Raw genomic sequence first — 19,279 nt, 5'->3', positions numbered from 1 at the left:
TAAGCCAGAAACTGTGAGATTACTTTTTTGCTTGATCTCCTCTTCCATGGACAGTGTGTGCCCAGGCTGCTGGAATGGATGTCTTCCATTACCCCTGTTCAAACCCAGACAGCCATGTGCTGCTTTTAGGTGAGAAGAGCAAGGTTTTTTTTTTCCTCAACTACTTTTTAACTCCTTGGGCCAGGTTTTCCTGTTCCTGGTGGCAGTGCTGTTCCACTGTGGCTAAAAGCAGGCAGTGATACAGTTTTTGATGCAAAAGTAAGTCTGGGGTGCCATTCCCTATCTCTCCCCCCTGCCTTCTGTGCACTTCCAGTAGCATTGTTCAGGAGGCAGAAGTGGAAATGAGCCTTTCCCACAGGAAGAGGTTCTGGGCATGTCCTTGCCCTTCTTGGGGCTGGAAGTGGGGCTGGTTTATGCCACTGAAAGAGGAGTCAGTGACACACTGCCTTGCTGGGGTCCTGCCCCTTGTCAGTCCACAGAGACAGTTCCAGGTGCTGTAGGTTTAGTCACTAGTGCTCAAAGGGAATTGTGCTGCCCCAAGGATCCGGTCAGGGGTGTACAGCATAGTAATAAACTGCTCAGCATGCATCAGAGTTATAGCTGCAGGCTCATCCTAGCTGCAAAAGAGACAGTAGCTTGTTCTTGTACCAAGATTCTTCTGCCATTAGTGCAGTTGTCCCCGAGGTTTCTGACCCTGATACTCATGAAGTAGCTGTGCCACTACAATACAAGTGCAGCAACCTTGATTTATTGCACTGACAGATGAGAAACACTTACCTGGCTCTGGAGAGTAACACACATTCCAGTCAGAGCTGCTGCTGGCAGCTGGCTTGGGGCAAAGTGCAGCCTGAGTGGGGCCTGGCTGGCTGCCTTCCTCCTGCTGGGACAGAGCTGGGAGTCCAGCACGAGAGCTGCTGCTCTGGGTGGTCCCAGCACCACCGTTCCTGTTGGCAGCCCAGTGATGTGCTTGGAAATTTGAACTGAAATGTTTATCTGAAAGTGGTGTAGTTTTAATAAAGGCATTGACTGCTGATCACTTTAGCTTTACCAGTCTTACCTGGCACTTTTTGGGATGTTTTCTCCACACTGAGCAGGTCAGCTGGGTGTGGGGCTGGGCTGCAGTAGGGCTGTGCAGCTGGGAGTGGGCAAATCTTTGTGGCTGCTGTCAGCTCTAGAGGAGCGACTCACCTGGAGCCCAGAGGGTCTGTGCCTTTATTTTGGCTGCAGCTGAGGCTATGCTTCTCCCCTGGGAATGGGGGAGATGGGAATTGCTTGTGTGACTTCTAGCTCAGGAGCCCTGTGTGCCATTTGCAGGGCAAACCCAACACAAACCCCCACTCCAGTGCATGGAGTCAGCTGTCACGGGCACGTTGTCCCCCCATGGTGGTGCCAGCACCCTGCCAGCTGCAAGGGACTACAAACCACAAAGCCACAGCTGGGCAAGGACAGCAGTGATTGCTGTCACCTGAACTTGGCATTGTTCAGGCATTGTGGCCTGAACTTGTTGCAACCTGAACCCAGAGGCATGGAGTAGTCACAAGTCAGTCCAAAGTCATACCAGCAGGTGTTTGGGTTGTTTTAATGAGTTGGTGTCAAACAGGGCAGTACTGGTGCACTACACAGCACTATGGGTGTTAAAGTGTGACCCCAGCACTGAGAGGGACACGTGGAGCAGCTTGACCCTGCTAAGGAAGAGTGCCAGGGGTGTGATCCATGTTCACACCCTGAGCAGCACACACACAGCTGTAGCTGCAGAGCCAAGAGCCAGCAAGTGCAGCCCTCCCTGTGCAGAGATGGAGGCTAAAAATCCCTGGAGTGGCTTGGTTACTGGGCCTTTAGTTAGGGAGAGGTGTGGGAGGAGGCTACAGTAAGCTCTGTGGCAAGGAAGTGGCTGATCCCAGGCTCTCCTGCTTGTGGCACAGTGTTGGTGCCTGCCCTGGGGCCAGCTGCTTTCACAGCCAGCCCCCCTTCTTTAGGTGATACTGGGGAAGGGGATGGGCAAGGATTGGCCTCTGCCTCCCCCAGCTTTGGGCCTGGCAGACCCTGCAGGAGAAAGACACACTGTGTTGGCTAATCCTACTTGTGGGGCAGGGTCAAGGAGGCCAGGCCCTTGCACACAGGGGCAGGGGAAGGTTTACTGGGAAAGCCCTTCTTAAGCATGGAGCACAGCCGTGGAAGTCTTATCCATGGTCATCTCACTAAAAGCACTATGCAGCACGTGCAGGCTAGGTAGGTGCAAACACAAGGTCCTTTCTCCTGCCCTCCAGCTCTTGTTCCTTGGTCAGGGTTCCTCCTCAGAGCATCTTCTATCCCTCTGAGGGAAAGGCCTTGTTTCTGCAGAGCTGAGCCCATCTGACTGGTGGTGAAATGCAGGTGAGGCCTCCTGCGATGGGAGCACATCCCTCCTTCCTTCCCTTGGTGCTCGCATCAGTTTCGGGGCAGGTTGGGTGGGGGGATGGCTGTGGCAGAAGGCTCCACCCCCCAGATCTCACGGGCGTACTCCGTGATGGTTCTGTCACTGGAGAACTTGCCCGAGCATGCAATGTTCCTGATCACTTTCCTCGTCCATTCACGGGGATCCTGGCAAGAGGAGAGGCAGTGTCAGTACTCAGCTGCTCGCCCAGCTCTGTCCTGGTTTGGGGCACTGGCTAGTTTAAAACCCCATGGTGTGGGGCTGCTGAAGCAGCCAAACCTGCCTCACCCTGCCCCAGGGCACCCACGTGCTGTGGTGTCCATGAGAAGGGCTCCACTCATCCCAGTTACCCCCAGTGTTCCCACGCAGCAGTGGGCAAACCTTACCATGAACAGCTGGTCCACTTGCCCTTGGCACTTAATGTAGGCCTCATAGTCTGCAAACACCTTAAACCTGAAACCCAAAGCACAGTCTGGCTGGACTTTGCCTTCTGGGCAGGACAGACACCTTCCCTCCCATGAGCATGCAGTGCTCCCCTGCACAGGGATGCTCCCAGGACTCACCTGTCGTGGTACATGAGCATGTTCACCACATCCTTGAAGCAGCCGGGGTCCCGAGGGGAGAAGAAGCCGCTGGTGATCTGGTCGATGGCCTGGCGCAGCTCGGGCAGGCGCTCGTAGAACTCACGGGCGTTGTACCTGTGCCAGCAGAGACAGCCTCAGGCACTGCTGCTCCTCCCTGTGTTGGGGCAGGGAGGGCAGGCAGGGAGGTGGGACAGCTCCTCAGTGAGGGGCCATGCCCATCACAGCACCCTGCTCATGGCTCACACCAGCAGCAGTGTCTGATACCTCATACCATGTCCCACTGCTGAATCCTTGCAGCCCAAGGCAAAGACTGCCTCTAGCCCCCTGCTTTTTCCTGCTCCAGAGCTGCCCAGAGAGGAAGGTGTCCCTTCCTCCCAGAGAACATGGCTCTCCCCATCAGAGCTGAGCCCATCTGACAAGCCCTGGTGTTCACCAACCCTTTCCGATCCAGGGCCTCCACGTCCTCCACCCTCATGCCAAATATGAAGAGATTTTCTTCGCCCGCCTCCTCAGCCATCTCCACGTTGGCCCCGTCCATGGTACCGATGGTGAGGGCCCCGTTCACCATGAACTTCATGTTGCCAGTGCCCGAGGCCTCCGTGCCAGCTGTGGAGATCTGCTGGGAGAGATCCGCTGCTGGGATCACTGCCAGGTGCAAGAGAAGTGGGAGTTAATCCTTGGCACATTGCAGCTCCCCACAACCAGGACTGGCCCTTCTGACCTCGCCCTCAGCCCAAACAGCACAACTCCGGGGCCAGGCTCAGCTTTGCCATGACCCCAAGCAGCTGCTGCCACTCCTGCATGAATGAAGCTGGCTTCCTGCCCTGTGTGGAGCCTTCAGGCTCTTCCTAAGGGACAGCCAGGTGTCCTGCCACAACTGCCTCTCGGGCCAGCCTGTTCCTGGGCCCAGCTGGGACGTGCCCAGCTTGTGACAGGTGCTTACAGAAGACCAGACATACCCTTCTCAGCCAAGGACACCCGGTAGTTCTCCAGGAAGATGACCTTGAGCTTGTCCCCCACATAGGGGTCGTTGTTGATGACCTCACCAACAGATGTGATGAGTTTGATGATCATCTTGGCCATGTGGTAGCCAGGGGCTGCCTGAAGAAGAGCAGTCCAGAAATGGGGAAGGCTTTTAAGGAAGGGAGAGCATAAGAGATGACAGTGTGGGGTTCTCACTGCAGTGAGTCTGAGCCTCATTTCTGCTGTTCACATGGAATCACAGCATGGTTTGGGAAAGATATCTAGTCCAACCCCTCTGCAATAAACAGGGACATCTTCAACTAGACCAGGTTGCTGAGAGCCCCATCCAACCTATCTTGAATGTTTCCAGAGATGGACCATGTATCACCTCAGGGCAACCTCTTCCAGTGGGTCACCACACTGATTGAAAAAAATTCCACCTTAGATCTAATCTAAATTAACTCTTCTTCAATTTAAAACCACTATCCCTTGTCCTAGCATAACAGGTCCTGCTAAAACATTTTCCCCCATCTTTCTTAAAAGGCCCACTTCAAGCACTAAAAGGCTACCATAAAATCTCCCCAGAGCCTGAACAATTCTTATTCTCTCTAAATTCTTCCTCTCTAAATCATGAATTAGGTAAAACACCTTATTGAGCTATTGGGTAATAGTGATGGAGCCTTGCTCCGTCCTGTTTGTTCAAGGAGGTGCTCCCTGCTGCTGGCTAATCTACAGCAGGCCCAGCAAAGCCACAGAAAGGGGACAGGACCTTCCCCATCCACCCCCCAGCCACACATGCATGGAGTCTGGAATGCAGGTTACCTTTCCTCCAATCATAATGGTCCTGGGCACAAAGGATTTGGATGGATTACATCTGATGCCTGAAAGAGCAGGGATCTTTCTTCAAAATTGTTTCAAATTTGAAAGTTCAAATTTGATCTTAAAAAAACTCAAAAAATTAAAAATCTTCAGAACTGAAGATAAGCTGGGCAGAGTTTAGTGCCTGATCAGAGGCAGGCTGGGCTCTCAGCCCATGTCACAAGGACCTTGCAGGACCCTGATGCCCAACCAGACATCTGCTGGAGCTGTGGTGGGCAAAAAACAGCCACAGAATCCTTGGGGATTCAGATCCTTGGAGAACTCCTCAAGGCAGAACAATGCAGAGCTCCAATGACTTGCCTCTCTTTGGGAATGAGCAGGGGCCCCAAGTATACAATGGGAAATGGGGCCTTAACTTGCACCAGCTGCAGAACAGGTATGGAGGTTACCTGGGCTGGAGATTTGGGCTGTGAGCTTTTCCCCAGAGCTCTGTAAGAGCCTCCAGCCACTCTGCCTTCCCTCCTGGAGAGAAGCCCTGGCAGTGGGAGGCCGGGGGACTTACGGTTGTAGAGGGTGATGGCGTGCAGGCAGTTCAGCAGCTGCCGCTTGTACTCATGGATTCGCTTCACCTGGACATCAAACATGGACATAGGGTTGATCTTCACCTTGTAATGCTCCTCCAGGTAGGCTGCAAACTTCAGCTTGTTCTCCTGGCAGAAGAACATTTGAGGAACAGGCATGAGTTGGCAGGGCTTGCATCAGAAGTGAGCACTTGCTGCTGGGATGTTCCTGGATGTTCTTCCCCCAGTGCACATTACCTGCTTGACTTTTGCCACATCCCTGATAAAAGTCTCATTATCGATGAACTCCAGGAGCTTCTTCAGCTGGCTCAGATCTGTGATAAAGCCTTCCCCAATTTTCTAAAACAACAAATCAGGAATGCCATGAGATACTTCACCCAGTCCACAACTGCCCTTTCCCAGCAGAGGTGCCACAGTCCCCTTGGGAGCTGGAAGAGGCAGTGTGCCACACTGGAAAAGGGGCACATAGGAAAAGAGGCACAGTTTCTTATTATGAGATTATTTCTCTGCATCACAAAGAAGCCCATTAGAAACAGGGCACTTGCAAAAATTCAGACAAGCCCCCCTTTCTCCAGTAGTTTTAGCAGGAAGAGGGAGATGTGTGCACGTGTGCCATGGCCTCCTGGCAGCTGGAGAAACCAATGGGCAGGACATGAAGATTCATTTAACTACAGGATGATATTCAGTCATGGCATGTAAAACCTGCCCTAAGGGGCCTGGGAAATACAAGGGACAGAACTGGAGCTGGGCCTCCATGGGAGGAGCTCCTTTGTGCCTATGAAGCTGAACACTTGTCCAGACACCCTTTGGTAGTGCCTGAGTGCAGTCCCCACGAGGGCAGGCACCAGATCCAGATTTCTGCAGCATTTTTTGGCCAACTCTTCATCATCAGCTTTAGAGCCCAGCCAATCTCACACTTACAGGTGCCCAGGCTGTCCCCACAGAGCTGCCATGGACATATTTTCTGAAAAATACTTTTGCTAGGGTTTTTCTCCTGAGAAGCTAAGAAGCCTCAGAGGAAAAGAAAACCAATAATTATCTGCTGCTGTGGAATGCAACAGGTGCATCTTTGATTGGTCCATGTGAATTGTGGTCCTGTGTCGAGGCTGTGAGCAGTCACAAGATTTTATTCTCATTCCTTTCTATTCCTTTCAAGCCTTCTGATTAAATCCTTTCTTCTATTCTTTAGTACAGTTTTAGTATATAATTTTCTTTAATATAATATATACCATAAAATAATAAATCAGCCTTCTGGAACATGGAGTCAAGATTCTCATCTCTTCCCTCTCCTGGGACCACCACAGTCACCTTCAGGGCTGACCTGACCAGAAGAAGAGGTGACCAAAGGGATCACACTGAGCTCCTCACTTTCCATGATCACCGCTCACCTCAGCAATAATGTCAGCCAGTCCTGGGTTGCACAGCAGGAGCCAGCGCCTCGGCGTGATCCCATTGGTCTTGTTCTGAAACTTTTCTGGCTCCAGCTCATAGAAATCCTTGAACCTGGAACACCACAGAGCTCTGAGCCACCCACCACCACCTGAGCTACAGCTGAGCCCCCCCAGTGTGTGCTCGTGACTCGGGGCCGGCTCCATCACACTTTGCTGCCTCTCACCCCCTTTCCTCAGCCGTACTGCCAAGAGTTTCACCCGCTCCAAAGGGAGAGAGTCCAAAGCAGAGCTGGACACGCAGCTGCCCCAGCTAACCCTTCCCAGCTGGCAGGCAAAGCCCAGTGAGGGGAGGGCGTGCACCCCTGGCTGTGTCCCAACTCACACCGAGTTCTTCACGATGTCGGAGTGGATGCGGGCCACGCCGTTGATGGCGTGCGAGCCGATGACGCAGAGGTGCGCCATGTTGATCCTCTTGCAGTCGCCCTCCTCGATCACCGACATCCTGCGCAGGCGGTCGATGTCCCCCGGGTACAGAGCTGCCACGCGCTGCAGGCAGGGACAGGGACAGGGACATGAGTGACACGGCCACAGCACCTGGGAGCACTCCCATCCTCACGGTGGTCACACCAAGGTCCCCAGAGCTCCCGCAGCCTGGCGTCCGTTGCTTACATCCAGGTGCATTTGGTTGAGGGCGTAAATGATCTCCAGGTGCCGCGGCAGCAGCTTCTCAAACATGGAGACCGGCCAGCGCTCCAGGGCTTCGGGCAGCACGGTGTGGTTGGTGTAGGCACAAGTCCTCTTTGTGATCTCCCAGGCCTGCATCACAGACAGCAGGTTAGCGCACGTGCCCCCAGGCCAGGCAGGAAAAGGAAATCCCACAGCTCCTTCCCCTGTGAGGTTCAGCACAGTCCTCCCAGCTCTGCTCACCTTGTCCCAGTCCACTTTCTCCACATCCACCAGGATTCTCATGAGCTCTGGTATGGAGAGGGCAGGGTGGGTGTCATTGAGCTGAATAGCCACCTGCAACACAGACTTGCTGGTCTCAGTTCTGGCAGTGACAGACTCTGACAGTGCATGGGGTTGGCTAAGGGTCAGCCCCAAGGCTCTTCTCATGACTCACAACCCAGAAACAGACAGACCTCTCAGTAATGGAGCTATTTAAACTTTTCAAGTTTTGCTCCAAATTACAATTTTTTCCCTGGGAAAACTGGCCCAGAGATCATCTGTTTTACAACCCAACTTGCCAGGGTGTTTGTATAAATGCCCCATTTAGTCCTGAGCATCCTGCTCTCCCTCAAGAGAGGCAGGTCTGGCTGAAATTTCCCCAATGCCTCTGCTCACAGCCTCACCTTGTCTGGGAAGGTTTCAAAGCACGTTCTCACAGGGTCCCGGCAGCCGAACTTGGAGGACTTGAAGCGGCGGATGATGTCCTGGAGGGTGGCTGCCACCACAAAGTACTCCTGCTTCAGCCGCAGCTCCTTGCCTTCAAAGAACTGCAAGAGGGGGCAGCACATCCATTGGAGCTGCAGCTGCCATGCCCACCTGGCAGCCAAAGCCCTGGAGATGCTCCTCTCCACCCTCAGGGGCTTCCCAACAGGCTTCACACGTTTGGCTCCTCACCAGGGCAAATGTGGATGTTTCTCAAATGTCTCTGATGTGGACAGCAGCTGTAGGGACTCACAAAGGGGCTTGGCATCCCAAACAGCTGCTTCCAGAGAGAGAGAGCCTGCCCCATCCATGCTACTCCTACAGAGCCAGCACAGATCCCTCCCTCGTGGCAAAATCCTCTGCTGGGTTTTTTGGCAAAGGATTTTGGGCTTTCTGCAATAGCCAGGAGTGTCTCTGGACACAGCAGCTGCCTCACACACACCCTGCTTTGTGCTGGTCTATTTTAAAACACTGGCAGGTTTGACAGGGTGTGGGGCAAAGTGCAAGGGATTTGCTTTTTCAGAACAGATGCCAATCCATGGCTGGATATGAGGGCTCTTCTCTTTTGGACCCAGAGCCCAGTCAGTGCTTGGCCTGGGACAGCACTTGCAATGAAAAATCCCTTGAACTGGGGATGGAAATGAGTCCCCTCTGTGTAAACTGTGCCTTGAAGTTGAAGGAGTAATGTCTTCCTCGCCATACAGTATGGAACAGAGTAGCTACACCACATGGGCCAGACTCTTAGCTGCTAATCTGCCCTCTGGAGCCAGCAGAGCCATTCCTGTTCCCTGGGAATTATAGGGACAACCTATACTGTATTATAGGGACAACCTATACTGTATTAAAGCAAAGCAACAAGCATCAGATTGCCATGACCTTCCAGTGTTGGCAAACAAGGAGCTACAACTGCAGGAAGGATGATTCTGAGCAACAGGAAAGAGAGGCAAGTAAGTCACTCACATTATCATTGGGGTACAGGACTCTGGATATGTTCTCTGCCAGGTTTCTGTCCAACACTGCCTCGATGTAGTCACCCATGTTGACTGCAGGGAGAGAAACACACACAGCACTGCAGCAGCTGGAGAGATTCAGGCAGGTCCCTGACACCACACTTTTCCCTCCTCTCTTGCAGAGAGGTTTGGTAACAGGAATATTCAGGCTGGTACTAATGGAACAGGATGGGAATGTACATGTGTGAAAGGCACTGGAGTGGCAGGAGGAGATGGGTGGGTGTCTGGGAGTAGTGTGATCCATGGATGTGCACAGTGCTGTGCTTCGGAGACAGCTATGGAATAAACACAAAACAGGGCAGATGTGAAGTGCTGCACCATGCACAAAGGGACAGCTGCGTCCCAGCTGGCCAGAGGAGAGGCACTGGAGGACAGCACTTACACTCCCGGAGATTGAAGTCGTTTGGAGCCTTGGCAGACCAGAGCCTCATGGTGTTCACAGTGTTGTTCTTGTATCCAGGCACTGGGGTGTCGTAAGGCATGGCAAGGACAACCTGAAAAGGACAGTGTCACCCCCTGGTTACAGCACAGTGACCTGGAGAATGTGGGACAGTGGCTGAAACCTCTGCAAGAAGAATCCAGAGGACAAAGACAAGTCCTGGCTGTGGAAGGAATCTCACCTCTATCATGGGCAGTTCCACCACCTACTGGGAAGCATTCATAGGAGAACCAGAGCTGTCTGGAGCTCTACTGAAACAAGAAACCTGCTGACCTTCCTGTATTAACTGTGGTACTTATCAGAGCACTGAAAGCACCCTCAGCTGCCCACAGGGATTCTGTCTGTGCTGGGGAAAAGCCAGGGCAGCTTGGACTTGTGTGTTTCCATCTGGGATTAACTCCACAGCCTGAATCTTGCCCTTTAGCCTTCTGCAACCTGCCAGGACCAAACCCTACACCTGCAGCACCATTTCCAGAGCCATCCACCCAATATTCAGGGTTTGTTGAACCTTCTTGGATAACTCCACTGAGATCTCCAGCAGCTGAACTGAACATGAGTGTGAAACTCCTCATGCAGTTTGCAGATGATGCTTAAGCCTCAGGAGGCTACAGGGAGTAACCCTGGACCTCCCAGTTCACACAGCAGGGAAAACCTGGGCAGATCAGCATGTGGGTCATGAACAGCCTCCTTGTGCTGGCATGGGCAACAGCTCCCCTCTGGGGACAGCCAGCAGGAGCTCATGCTCTCCAAGCTGCTGTTAGCAGCTCTGAACATGGAAGCAGGCAGGGAGCCTACCCAGGGACTGACTGGGGCACACAGCACATAAACTCAGCCATGCTATATTTGGAGGCTGCATCTTTGGCTTTTTTGAGCCTTTCCAACTTGTTCCTTTAGCAGCACTATCTGAAAAGTCACCTCCTTGTAGGAAGCAGTGTTTGGGATCCCTGAAACCCCAGACTACCAGCAGGATCAGAACGGAGACATGTTGAAATACAATGGCACTTGGTCCCCAGATGGATACTTGCTGCACTTGGGGCACAGAGAGCTCTGGCACAGTGCTCCCAAGATATTCCCTGTGCTGGAGCTCTGGTGTTGAATCCTTGCACTGTTAACATGGCAATCACCTGGGTCACTTCACAGCCTCTGACAACCAGAGACAAAATGGTTTATTTGTCCTCTGAGCAGGCCCAGGTGACTCTGTAACTGAGCTTCAGCTCTTGGTGCTGAAGAGAAGGGCTGAGCTCTGTGGCTGTGAGCTCCTTGGTTAACTGAGCTGAACATTATGGGAACAAGGCTAGGTCATCCCCCTGAATCACAGAGAAATTCACTGTCCTTCCTTCCTCCACCCTGAGCAGTGCTGACAGAGGAGAGGCTGAAGCATCTTAGATTCACCTGTGTCTTTGTTAGCAGCGAAATGGGAATGCACCTGTGATGCAGCAGCCTGAACAAGGACGGGCTCCTGAAGTACAGCATTACCTCCTCAGGCTGAAGGAGGGTTTGTGCTCCACGATGCCACAAAACAAGGCCTCCAGGCATTCTGGAGACTGGAACCCACACCTCCAGCCTCCCCTGACAGCACCCTGCCGACTGGGCTGCTCTGGGAAAGAGTTATTGATCTCACAACAAGAGTTAAACACCCACGACATTGCTCTGTGCTTCTGAACAGCAGCTGCATCAGAACCAGCTGAAAATCCACACAGTGTGAATGGCCAGCAGCATGGAAGGAGCCTACAATTCTCCTCCAACATAAATCCATGTAAGAATGTGCAGCTTTGCCCTGGAGATCAACAGATCTCTCTTTTTTTTCTCAAATCCTGAGCAACAATTCAACAAAAGCTTTTATCTCCTCAAACCCCATAGGCTACGAAGTCGCCTTTGTAACTGAAGTTTGGCCACTCTGGGAGGGAAGCAGAGCCTGAAGACCTCAGGGTGACCCTGTCGGCCGTCCCCAGCCCAGCAGGGGGAGACTGACGCTGGTACCTGGGTGTCGATCCACTTCACGCCGTCGGCAGTGTGCTCCACGCGGCCGTAGAAGTGCACGGGCAGCATGTACTCGGGGCGGGCCTTCTCCCAGGGGTTCCCGTAGCGCAGCCAGTCGTCCGCCTCCTCCACCTGCAGGGACACGGCATCAAGGAGAGCCTTGGATCAAGGAGAGGCTCTTGTGGCTCCACGAGAAGGCTGAACTTGGTTCCTCACTGGGAAACCCGTTTAAAAGCAAAGCTTCAGCAAGCTGCCTTTAAAAATGGATGTGCAGAGGCCTCTAGAGGATAGCCGGGTGTGAAAAACGCATGTATTTTATGATTGGCTTTTGCAAATATTGAAATGAATATTATATGTGTTGTGTTAGAAAGTAATGCTGTGTTAATTCTCTTAAGTACTGTGTTAAATATAGTTTTAGGTCATAAAAAATGTTAAAATAGAAAGTGGGCTATGTAAGATACTTCTTTCAAAGAAAAGACTTGCAGTGAGATAGCAGCCACAGGACACCTCAATCTTTCAGAGAAAAAGAATTTATTGCTCCATTATCAGAATAAACCAACTTCTTCCCGCCTCGAAGGCGCTGTCAGGATTCAGAGGAAGAAGCTGACACTGACCAGACAGAATCCTGTGTTTGAATGGAATTTATTGCATCATGTATGAGGTGTATGAATGTGCAACAGGCTGTTGCTTTTAAGGGTTAATCCTCTGTTAACGTGAGTCCTTTTTCGGGCTTGTGCTGCCCAGAAAGAGGTACCCGGACGTCGGTAACTCTTTGTCTCTATTGTCTCATATTGCCCTAATTCAAATTGTCCAAATTATTATTACTCTAATTGTATTTCTATTTTTATAACCGTTTTATTACTATTAAACTTTTAAAATTTTAAAAATGAGTGATTGGCGTTTTTCACACTGGGCTTTCCAAAGCTTGGATGAGTGCATCCCAGCTGGGATAAATAAATCAGCCTCTATGGATCCTTGTTAAGGTTTAAGCCATGCAAACTGCACAGACCACCGCTCTCAGTCTGTCTCCAGGCCTTCACATCCAGTTTGAGTGTGGACACTGTGGAATATGTGGGATGTTGGCAGCCAGTGGTGATGCTCCTGGCCACAAGCCACAACTGCTCTGCCCTCTGCCAGAGGGGGTTTCTCCCCTCAGCTCACAACTGTGGCAGTGGGAGCAAAGTGAATCCATCAGAGCCACCCAGGCTAGTGTTATCCAGAGATGTTTTGTGCCTCCATGCATTTCTCTGCTGTGGGAGGAGGGACTTGAAGGAAGGGGGAGATAGTGGGACAAGGAGGGGCAAGGCAGAGGGGAGGGCCACAGTCCAGCATGCCACCACTCCTGTTCTTTTTTAAGAAACATGAAGTCAAATACAGGGGAAGCTTTCCCCTCCCTGTTTTTACCATTTATGGGGCCGGGCATTGCAGCTTCTTTGTGGAGAAGCAGGAAAAAAACAGCTTTCAAACCTCTCATGGTCCCTGACCTACAGAGTGGTATTTTAAGGAGAAAAAGATACTCTATACTCTGAAGCAAGGTAAGTCTCCAAATGAAAACCATTTCCAGACACACACTAAGGAAAACTGCCAGCTGAGGCAGTTTTTTAGCCTATTTTCACTGGAAAATAGCATGATCACTAATGCTACAGGAAAATTCCTGTTTAATCCCTGTCTGCCACTGATCAGGGAACTCACAGGAGCAGCAATCACCCCAGACACTTGCCTCTTTTCCATAATGATCAAACACATCCTTTGCCAGACACCTTCCTGAGGTACTTAGGCACATCTCCATCCTTAGCCTGACTGCTTTGCTGACTCACAGCCAAGCTGGATGGGACTCTGGGGCTGCTGCAGCTGCACTGTGGAGACCCAGGCAGGCAAACCTTGGTCTCAGCCATGCCCTGTGGCTCAACTCCCACATCATCTCACCCAGTGATGGACTCAAATGCCCAGCTTAAGAGCAGTTCAAGGCACTGCAGTGCCTTTTACATCCAGGCCTTGTCCACAGCATGAAAGAGAGGGATCTGAGTTTTCCAAGTACCTGCCAGCCATCCACAATCTTCTGGTTGAAGATCCCAAACTCGTAGCGAATGCCGTAACCGTATGCTGCCAGCCCCAGTGTGGCCATGGAGTCCAGGAAACAGGCTGAAAGGGTGAAGGAAACAGGCTGAAAAGGGTGAAGGAAACAGGCTGAAAAGGGTGAAGGAAACAGGCTGAAAAGGGTGAAGGAAACAGGCCCAAAGGGTGAAGGAAACAGGCCCAAAGGGTGAAGGAAACAGGCCCAAAGGGTGAAGGAAACAGGCCCAAAGGGTGAAGGAAACAGGCCCAAAGGGTGAAGGAAACAGGCCCAAAGGGTGAAGGAAACAGGCCCAAAGGGTGAAGGAAACAGGCCCAAAGGGTGAAGGAAACAGGACCAAAGGGTGAAGGAAACAGGCTGTAGGAGCAGAGCATGGGCACTCTGCAAGGAACCTCACTCCTTGCTTACTGCACGTGCTGTGCATGGAGATGAGGACACAACAGTGCTGCTGGAAATGTTTATTACTCAGAGGAAACCCATGTGCAAAAGGGAGACAAGGAGGCAGTTGGCAGCAGGACTCCATGCATGTCCTGCTGAGCAACCACAAACACCCAAAATTGCTGGTGACAAGGACAGATCACCAAAACCCCAAATCCAGCTTTGCTGCAGTGAGAGCTCATCTAAACTTGCCTTGCTCTAAGCCTGTCTGCCCAGTAAAGCAGAGCTTCTGACCCCGACCTGCTGCACCAGCTCCTTAACTATTATTGCTTCCAAAGGAAACCCTTCCAGCCCTCAATCCATGCAGTTCTGGTAAAGATCAGCCCCAGCATTTACTCTGTGCTGGGGAGCTCTCATCTCCAGCTGTCCCATGGGACAGGCAGACTAAAATAGCAGCCAACAATCTGCCTGTGTGAGAGCTGTTGAGTGCCTCTGAGAAGTGAGAGATTTCACAGGGAGGTGAGGAGAAAGGCTCCAGACAGCCTCTTCCAGCCACAGCCCTGCCTGCTGCACTGCAGAGCACACACCTACAGCTCTGGGCTGCTGTCTCTGGTGTTTCTGGCCAGCCAGGAGGGTCTCACTGGCAGATGGCAGTGGTGAGGGTGTGACAGCCACACCACCCTTGGTCCTCAGGCACTCTGCATGAGGAGGGAACTCCCCTCGCCCTGTATTACCTGCCAGGCGGCCCAGGCCTCCATTTCCCAGTCCAGCATCTTCTTCAATTTCTTCCAGCTCTTCCAAGTCCAAACCCAGCTGTTGGAGAAGAACCACAGCAGAACATGTCACCAAACAAACCCTATGTCCTGAGCTGTTCTCCAAGGAGGACAAACACATCCCAAAACCACCCACACTGAAGGAAATTCAACCCACAAGGTCTCTGATTCCCTCCCCACAAAGCATCTCACCAGCACCTAGTCCTTGGGCAGCCCAGTTGATTGGAAAACAATTTAGCCCATCACCAGATGTTGCTTTCCCACAAAGAAGGTTTCCTTAGAGAATTCAGACAAAACTCTCATGCCCTAGCAGCCCCTCAGGTGAGGATGCCCTGTGACCAAACCTGGCATTGGAGACAGTATGGGGGGAATGGTCAAGCCAGTGTGCAAGGGACCCCCAAGTTCTGCCTGGGCAGGGGAGATCATCCCTCTGCTCGTGCATTGAGTCCTTGAGGAAGGGCATGGCCAGGATGGCAGCAGTGACTGCAGCATTCACCATCACTCCCTGTGCTTCCCACATCCTGCCCCTGAGCTCCTTGGCTGCAGTCTGTGGCTGGAAGTGGTTGCCTGCATCTCCTGAGCCATTTGTTCCATGGTCTGGGGGTCCCTGCCAGAGGAAGGCTGAGGCTGCCAGCAGCAAGGACTCTCCAGGAGTCCAGGGGTGCAGCAGCAGCAGCTCACCCTGGTGCCAGGGGGGACAGCACAATGTCAAGCCAGTACAGCTGCTCCCCAAACTGTTTTCCCAGCACTTCAATGATCTGCAACCATGAGATGGGAAAGCCTCATGCACAGAGTGAGGGGGACACAAACACTGAGACGAATTCTCTCAGTGACAGAGCCATGGTGGATGTGAGACCTTCAAAGCAGCCTGGCCACGGGCCATGATGAAATCCACAGGCTGGAGGCTGCAGCAAGGGAAGCCTTGGCATGTCGGGCCAAATCTGCACTTGGAAAGTGTCTTGCAAAGGAACTTAGAGGATGTTCCTGAAAAAAGCCAGCCTGCTCTCTCTCTGTTTCCTCCTCAGAGAGGAAACAGGTGCCTCCCTGGAAATCCCTTTCGGTCTCTTGCCAGGGAAAGTGCATGCCAGGATGTTTCAGCAGCAACTGTAGCACCTCATGTAGAGAGACAGAGAAGTACCCAACTTCTGCTACAAAGTGTAACATGGATCAGAGGGGAAGCTGGGAGAAATAAAGGGTTTGGGTGAGAAAGTCAAGAACCTCATTCTGTCAGAAAAGGTCACTGTGCTGTTTGCAGAGGTGCCTGCAAATAACCATATAAGTAAGCAACAATGGCCTCACATTAGTGATTGCCTTGGTGATACCCAGCTGTGTTTTTTTCAAGATGGAAATCATCTGAGGACATTTTATTTCCAGCAAATGATTTCCCTCCTTTCTCCTTTCCCACCAATTAACTTCTACCTGCCAGCACTGCTGCTATGCCTTGTGTACCTCAATGTATGAACTGTAATTTGGTGTTTTGCTGCTCGAGTCCCAGTCTCTCCCTTTACACTACATCTCCTGTGATAAACCATCATTTCTCCCACTAATGGAAGGCTCTTGGCAGCCTGTGACTCTCATGTCATTTAGGATACTGGGTGTTGTTTTCAGTATACACTTTTAGGTTCTCCCATTCACTACAGGGTGGTTTGGAAAATGTACTCCAACTCCAATGGCGGTTTGGAAAAATGAACTCCAACTCCAAGGAACCCCAAGGCCCCTCATTGTCCTCTCCAGAGAATGAAAAACACTAGGAGCCAAGCTTCATTTAGTGTAGTCCAAATAACAACCTCCTCAGGTAAAGCCCTGAGAAATAAAGATACTCAGCCATCTGTGTGGAAAAGTTTAGCCTCAGGGGGACCCTGGCATCCCCAAGACTTTACCTGGTAAATGGCTTCATCACAAGCATTCTGCAGGCCCAGGTTCACCATGGTGTTCTGCAGAGTGCGGCCCATGTAGAACTCCAGGGACAGGTAGTAAATGCGCTGGGGAGGCAAAGCAAGATGTTTACACACAGCACAGCACTTTGCTTCCACTGAAGCAAATCTTCAAATCAAGAGCAGACCCAAGCATTTTCCAGAGCAGGGATGTCTTCCCAGACTGGCTTTTGGCGCCTGCTCCTGAACACCACGCACCAGAGTTGTTTGTCAGAAGAATTTCGAGCGGGACGCCAGCCAAGCCTCCACCACGCATCTCCCTGCCAACAGCCTTCTATAGAAAAATCTCGCTGCCTGTTAAGTGTTTCCCTAATTAACTCAGGGCAACTATTATCTAGGATGCTGAATGATATATTTATACACTGTCAGGCTCAGCTGAGGTGATGTTTACGCTGGGCTTTTAAAGTTTTCCTAGGCTGAGCTGATTCAGTCTCCCAAAAGCCAGAGCAAGCCCCCTGCCCCTGCAGGCTGGCTGGGCTGAGGGCCAGCACCCTTCTGTGAGGAATTTTCCAGCACTCCCATCTCATGGGTCCTCCTGCTCACCCCACACTGAGTTTCACTCCCGTTTCACCCTGTTGAACGAGTAAATTGTCCCATAGGTGGCAGGGTTCCTGGCACAACTGTGCAGTGACCTTCCAAGTTTGAGAGGAGCCGTGTCTGTGCTGCAAATGCTAAGGAAAGCCTCTTTGTGGGATGAGAAGCAGGCTGTGCAAACTTTTGCCCTCACTCAGATTCATCACTATGGATATTTTTATAAATAAACCAGAATTTTTAATGGAGCAATTACCTGAATTTAAATTGTGCTTTCTTGTGAATCTCTTTCCATTGTAGTGTGGATCTTTCCCTGCTAAGCAGCAGGGAAAGAGCCACAGAGCATTCCCCACTCTGCCACCTCTGCTGGGAGTCTGAAAGGGTCAGTCTATTCCCTGAGGCTCATCAGAAAGACAGGAATCATGGCACACAAATGCTCTGCTCCTTTCAGTCTCTCACAGGGGCACATTTCTAATGAAAATCTAAGTGTGGAGGACAGTAAGCAAACTCACTCCAGGCTCCTCTGAGCCTTTATGGGATCTGTGCAACCCCTTTTGTGGGTGCTGCAATACAGATCAGGGCACATTTGTGTGAGTTGGGACAAAAGGGAGAGTCCCATGCACCAGTGTAACTCTCAGTGCACACACAGCCTTCTGAAGTGAAAGTGCACTTTGTTTCTTGTGTCAAGGCAATATTCATCATCTTGGGAAAAGAGCTGACTCAGGGAGGTGGCTGCCTGCCTGCACCCTGGGAAGGTATGTGCCTTTCTCTGTGCACACCTGCTCTCTGTGGCTCTCCAGTCAAGTGCTGGATTGGGTCTTAATTCGAAAGGATTAAGTCTGAATTATGTCTTGCATCCCCCAACACCTCCAGCATCACTGTTCTGACTTGGCAAATGAACCCCTGGGTTTGGTAACCTGGGAGAGCTTATCTGGTTTTCACAAGGCAAGAAACTCCTCTCCAGCCTCAAAGCTGAGCTGCCTGCGTGCTCTGCAGGAGTGAAGGCAGGACACAGCTGTGCTGAGCCATGGAGGAGATGATGCCCACAGGGGACACCACACAGCAGCACAGTGAGTGCAGGACGTGACTGTGGTGGAGCCTGCAGAGGAGCTGGCAGCAGCAAGGACCTGCTCAGAGTGGGACATGGCTGTGACAAGGTGCAGGGGGACACAGTTATGAGGGTGTCTGAGGGGGGACAGTGCTGCAGCAAGGTTCAGTGGAACAGGACTGCAGAAGAGTTTGTGGAGACACAATCATAGCAAACTGCACATGGGACATGGCTGTGGTGATGTCTGTGGGGACAAAGGCATGACAAGATGTGTGTGGGGGACACAGATGAGGCAAGGCTCATGGGAACACAGCAACAGGGGGGTGTGTGCGAGGGATACAGGTGTCATGATGCCCGCAGGGAAGAAATCACTGTGAGATGCATGAAGGGCACGGCCATGGCAAGGCGCCCCACAGGCAGGTGCATGCAAGGGACAAGTTCCAGGGGTCACACCCACAGTGACACCTGGCAGGTAGACACGGAAACACCCTCGGTGAAGGCACAGCCACCCTCCCCCGTCCCGCCGGGGCTCACCTTGGGGTCCCGCTCGTAGTAGTGCTGTTGGGTCCGGATCCAGCGCCCCACCAGGTGGTCGCGCACCGTGTGCGCCAGCGCGAAGTAGTAATCACGGGGGGTGGCGACGTTGCGGTCCTTGACGAGGGTGAAGTGCAGGTGGCGATTGAAGCTCTTGCGCACCTCGGCCACGTCACCCAGCCCCGCGATGCCCCGCACGCTGATCTGCTTCCGACGGTCCCCATCGCTCAGCGGCGCCGCCATCCCGCTGCTGCCGCTGCCTCCGCCGCAGCCGGGCTGGGGCAGGGCCGGGGCCGCCGCGCCTGCGCCTCCCCCGCCCGCGGCGAGGCGGGGCCGGCAGCGCGGCCGGGGCGGGCCCAGGGCACCGGGAGGGCCGCTGAGGATGGGGCGGCACCGGAG

At 52.4% G+C, this 19,279-nt stretch overlaps 1 protein-coding gene across 1 annotated transcript; it reads right to left on the bottom strand.

Annotated features, from left to right (window-relative positions):
* Positions 1 to 259: 259 nt before the first annotated feature.
* On the bottom strand, positions 260 to 19,223 carry PYGB (glycogen phosphorylase B). The gene is made up of 20 exons (XM_005486759.4): positions 18,881 to 19,223; positions 16,714 to 16,815; positions 14,795 to 14,873; positions 13,647 to 13,750; positions 11,609 to 11,740; positions 9,572 to 9,683; positions 9,140 to 9,222; positions 8,101 to 8,244; positions 7,679 to 7,771; positions 7,421 to 7,567; positions 7,134 to 7,297; positions 6,749 to 6,863; positions 5,598 to 5,699; positions 5,342 to 5,489; positions 4,783 to 4,841; positions 3,957 to 4,098; positions 3,435 to 3,642; positions 2,977 to 3,111; positions 2,800 to 2,866; positions 260 to 2,580 (listed from the first exon to the last, which is right to left on the bottom strand). The coding sequence occupies exons 1-20, from the start codon at positions 19,121 to 19,123 to the stop codon at positions 2,428 to 2,430; spliced, it is 2,532 nt and encodes an 843-aa protein (XP_005486816.2). The 5' UTR covers positions 19,124 to 19,223; the 3' UTR covers positions 260 to 2,427.
* Positions 19,224 to 19,279: the final 56 nt, after the last annotated feature.

Source organism: Zonotrichia albicollis, chromosome 3, assembly GCF_047830755.1.
Source record: "Zonotrichia albicollis isolate bZonAlb1 chromosome 3, bZonAlb1.hap1, whole genome shotgun sequence".
In the NCBI taxonomy this organism is placed as follows: domain Eukaryota; kingdom Metazoa; phylum Chordata; class Aves; order Passeriformes; family Passerellidae; genus Zonotrichia; species Zonotrichia albicollis.
This window is presented reverse-complemented; position numbering and strand designations above follow the sequence as displayed.

What these genes read in the sequence shown, in the direction of transcription:
- PYGB (XM_005486759.4), bottom strand. Translation starts at nt 19,123, where the DNA reads ATGGCGGCGCCGCTGAGCGATGGGGACCGTCGGAAGCAGATCAGCGTG. An exon ending in ATGCTCATGTACCACGACAG is followed by an intron (nt 2,867 to 2,976) that starts GTGAGTCCTGGG and finishes TTTGGGTTTCAG; the next exon opens with GTTTAAGGTGTTTGCAGACT. An exon ending in AAGTGGACCAGCTGTTCATG is followed by an intron (nt 2,581 to 2,799) that starts GTAAGGTTTGCC and finishes TCCTCTTGCCAG; the next exon opens with GATCCCCGTGAATGGACGAG.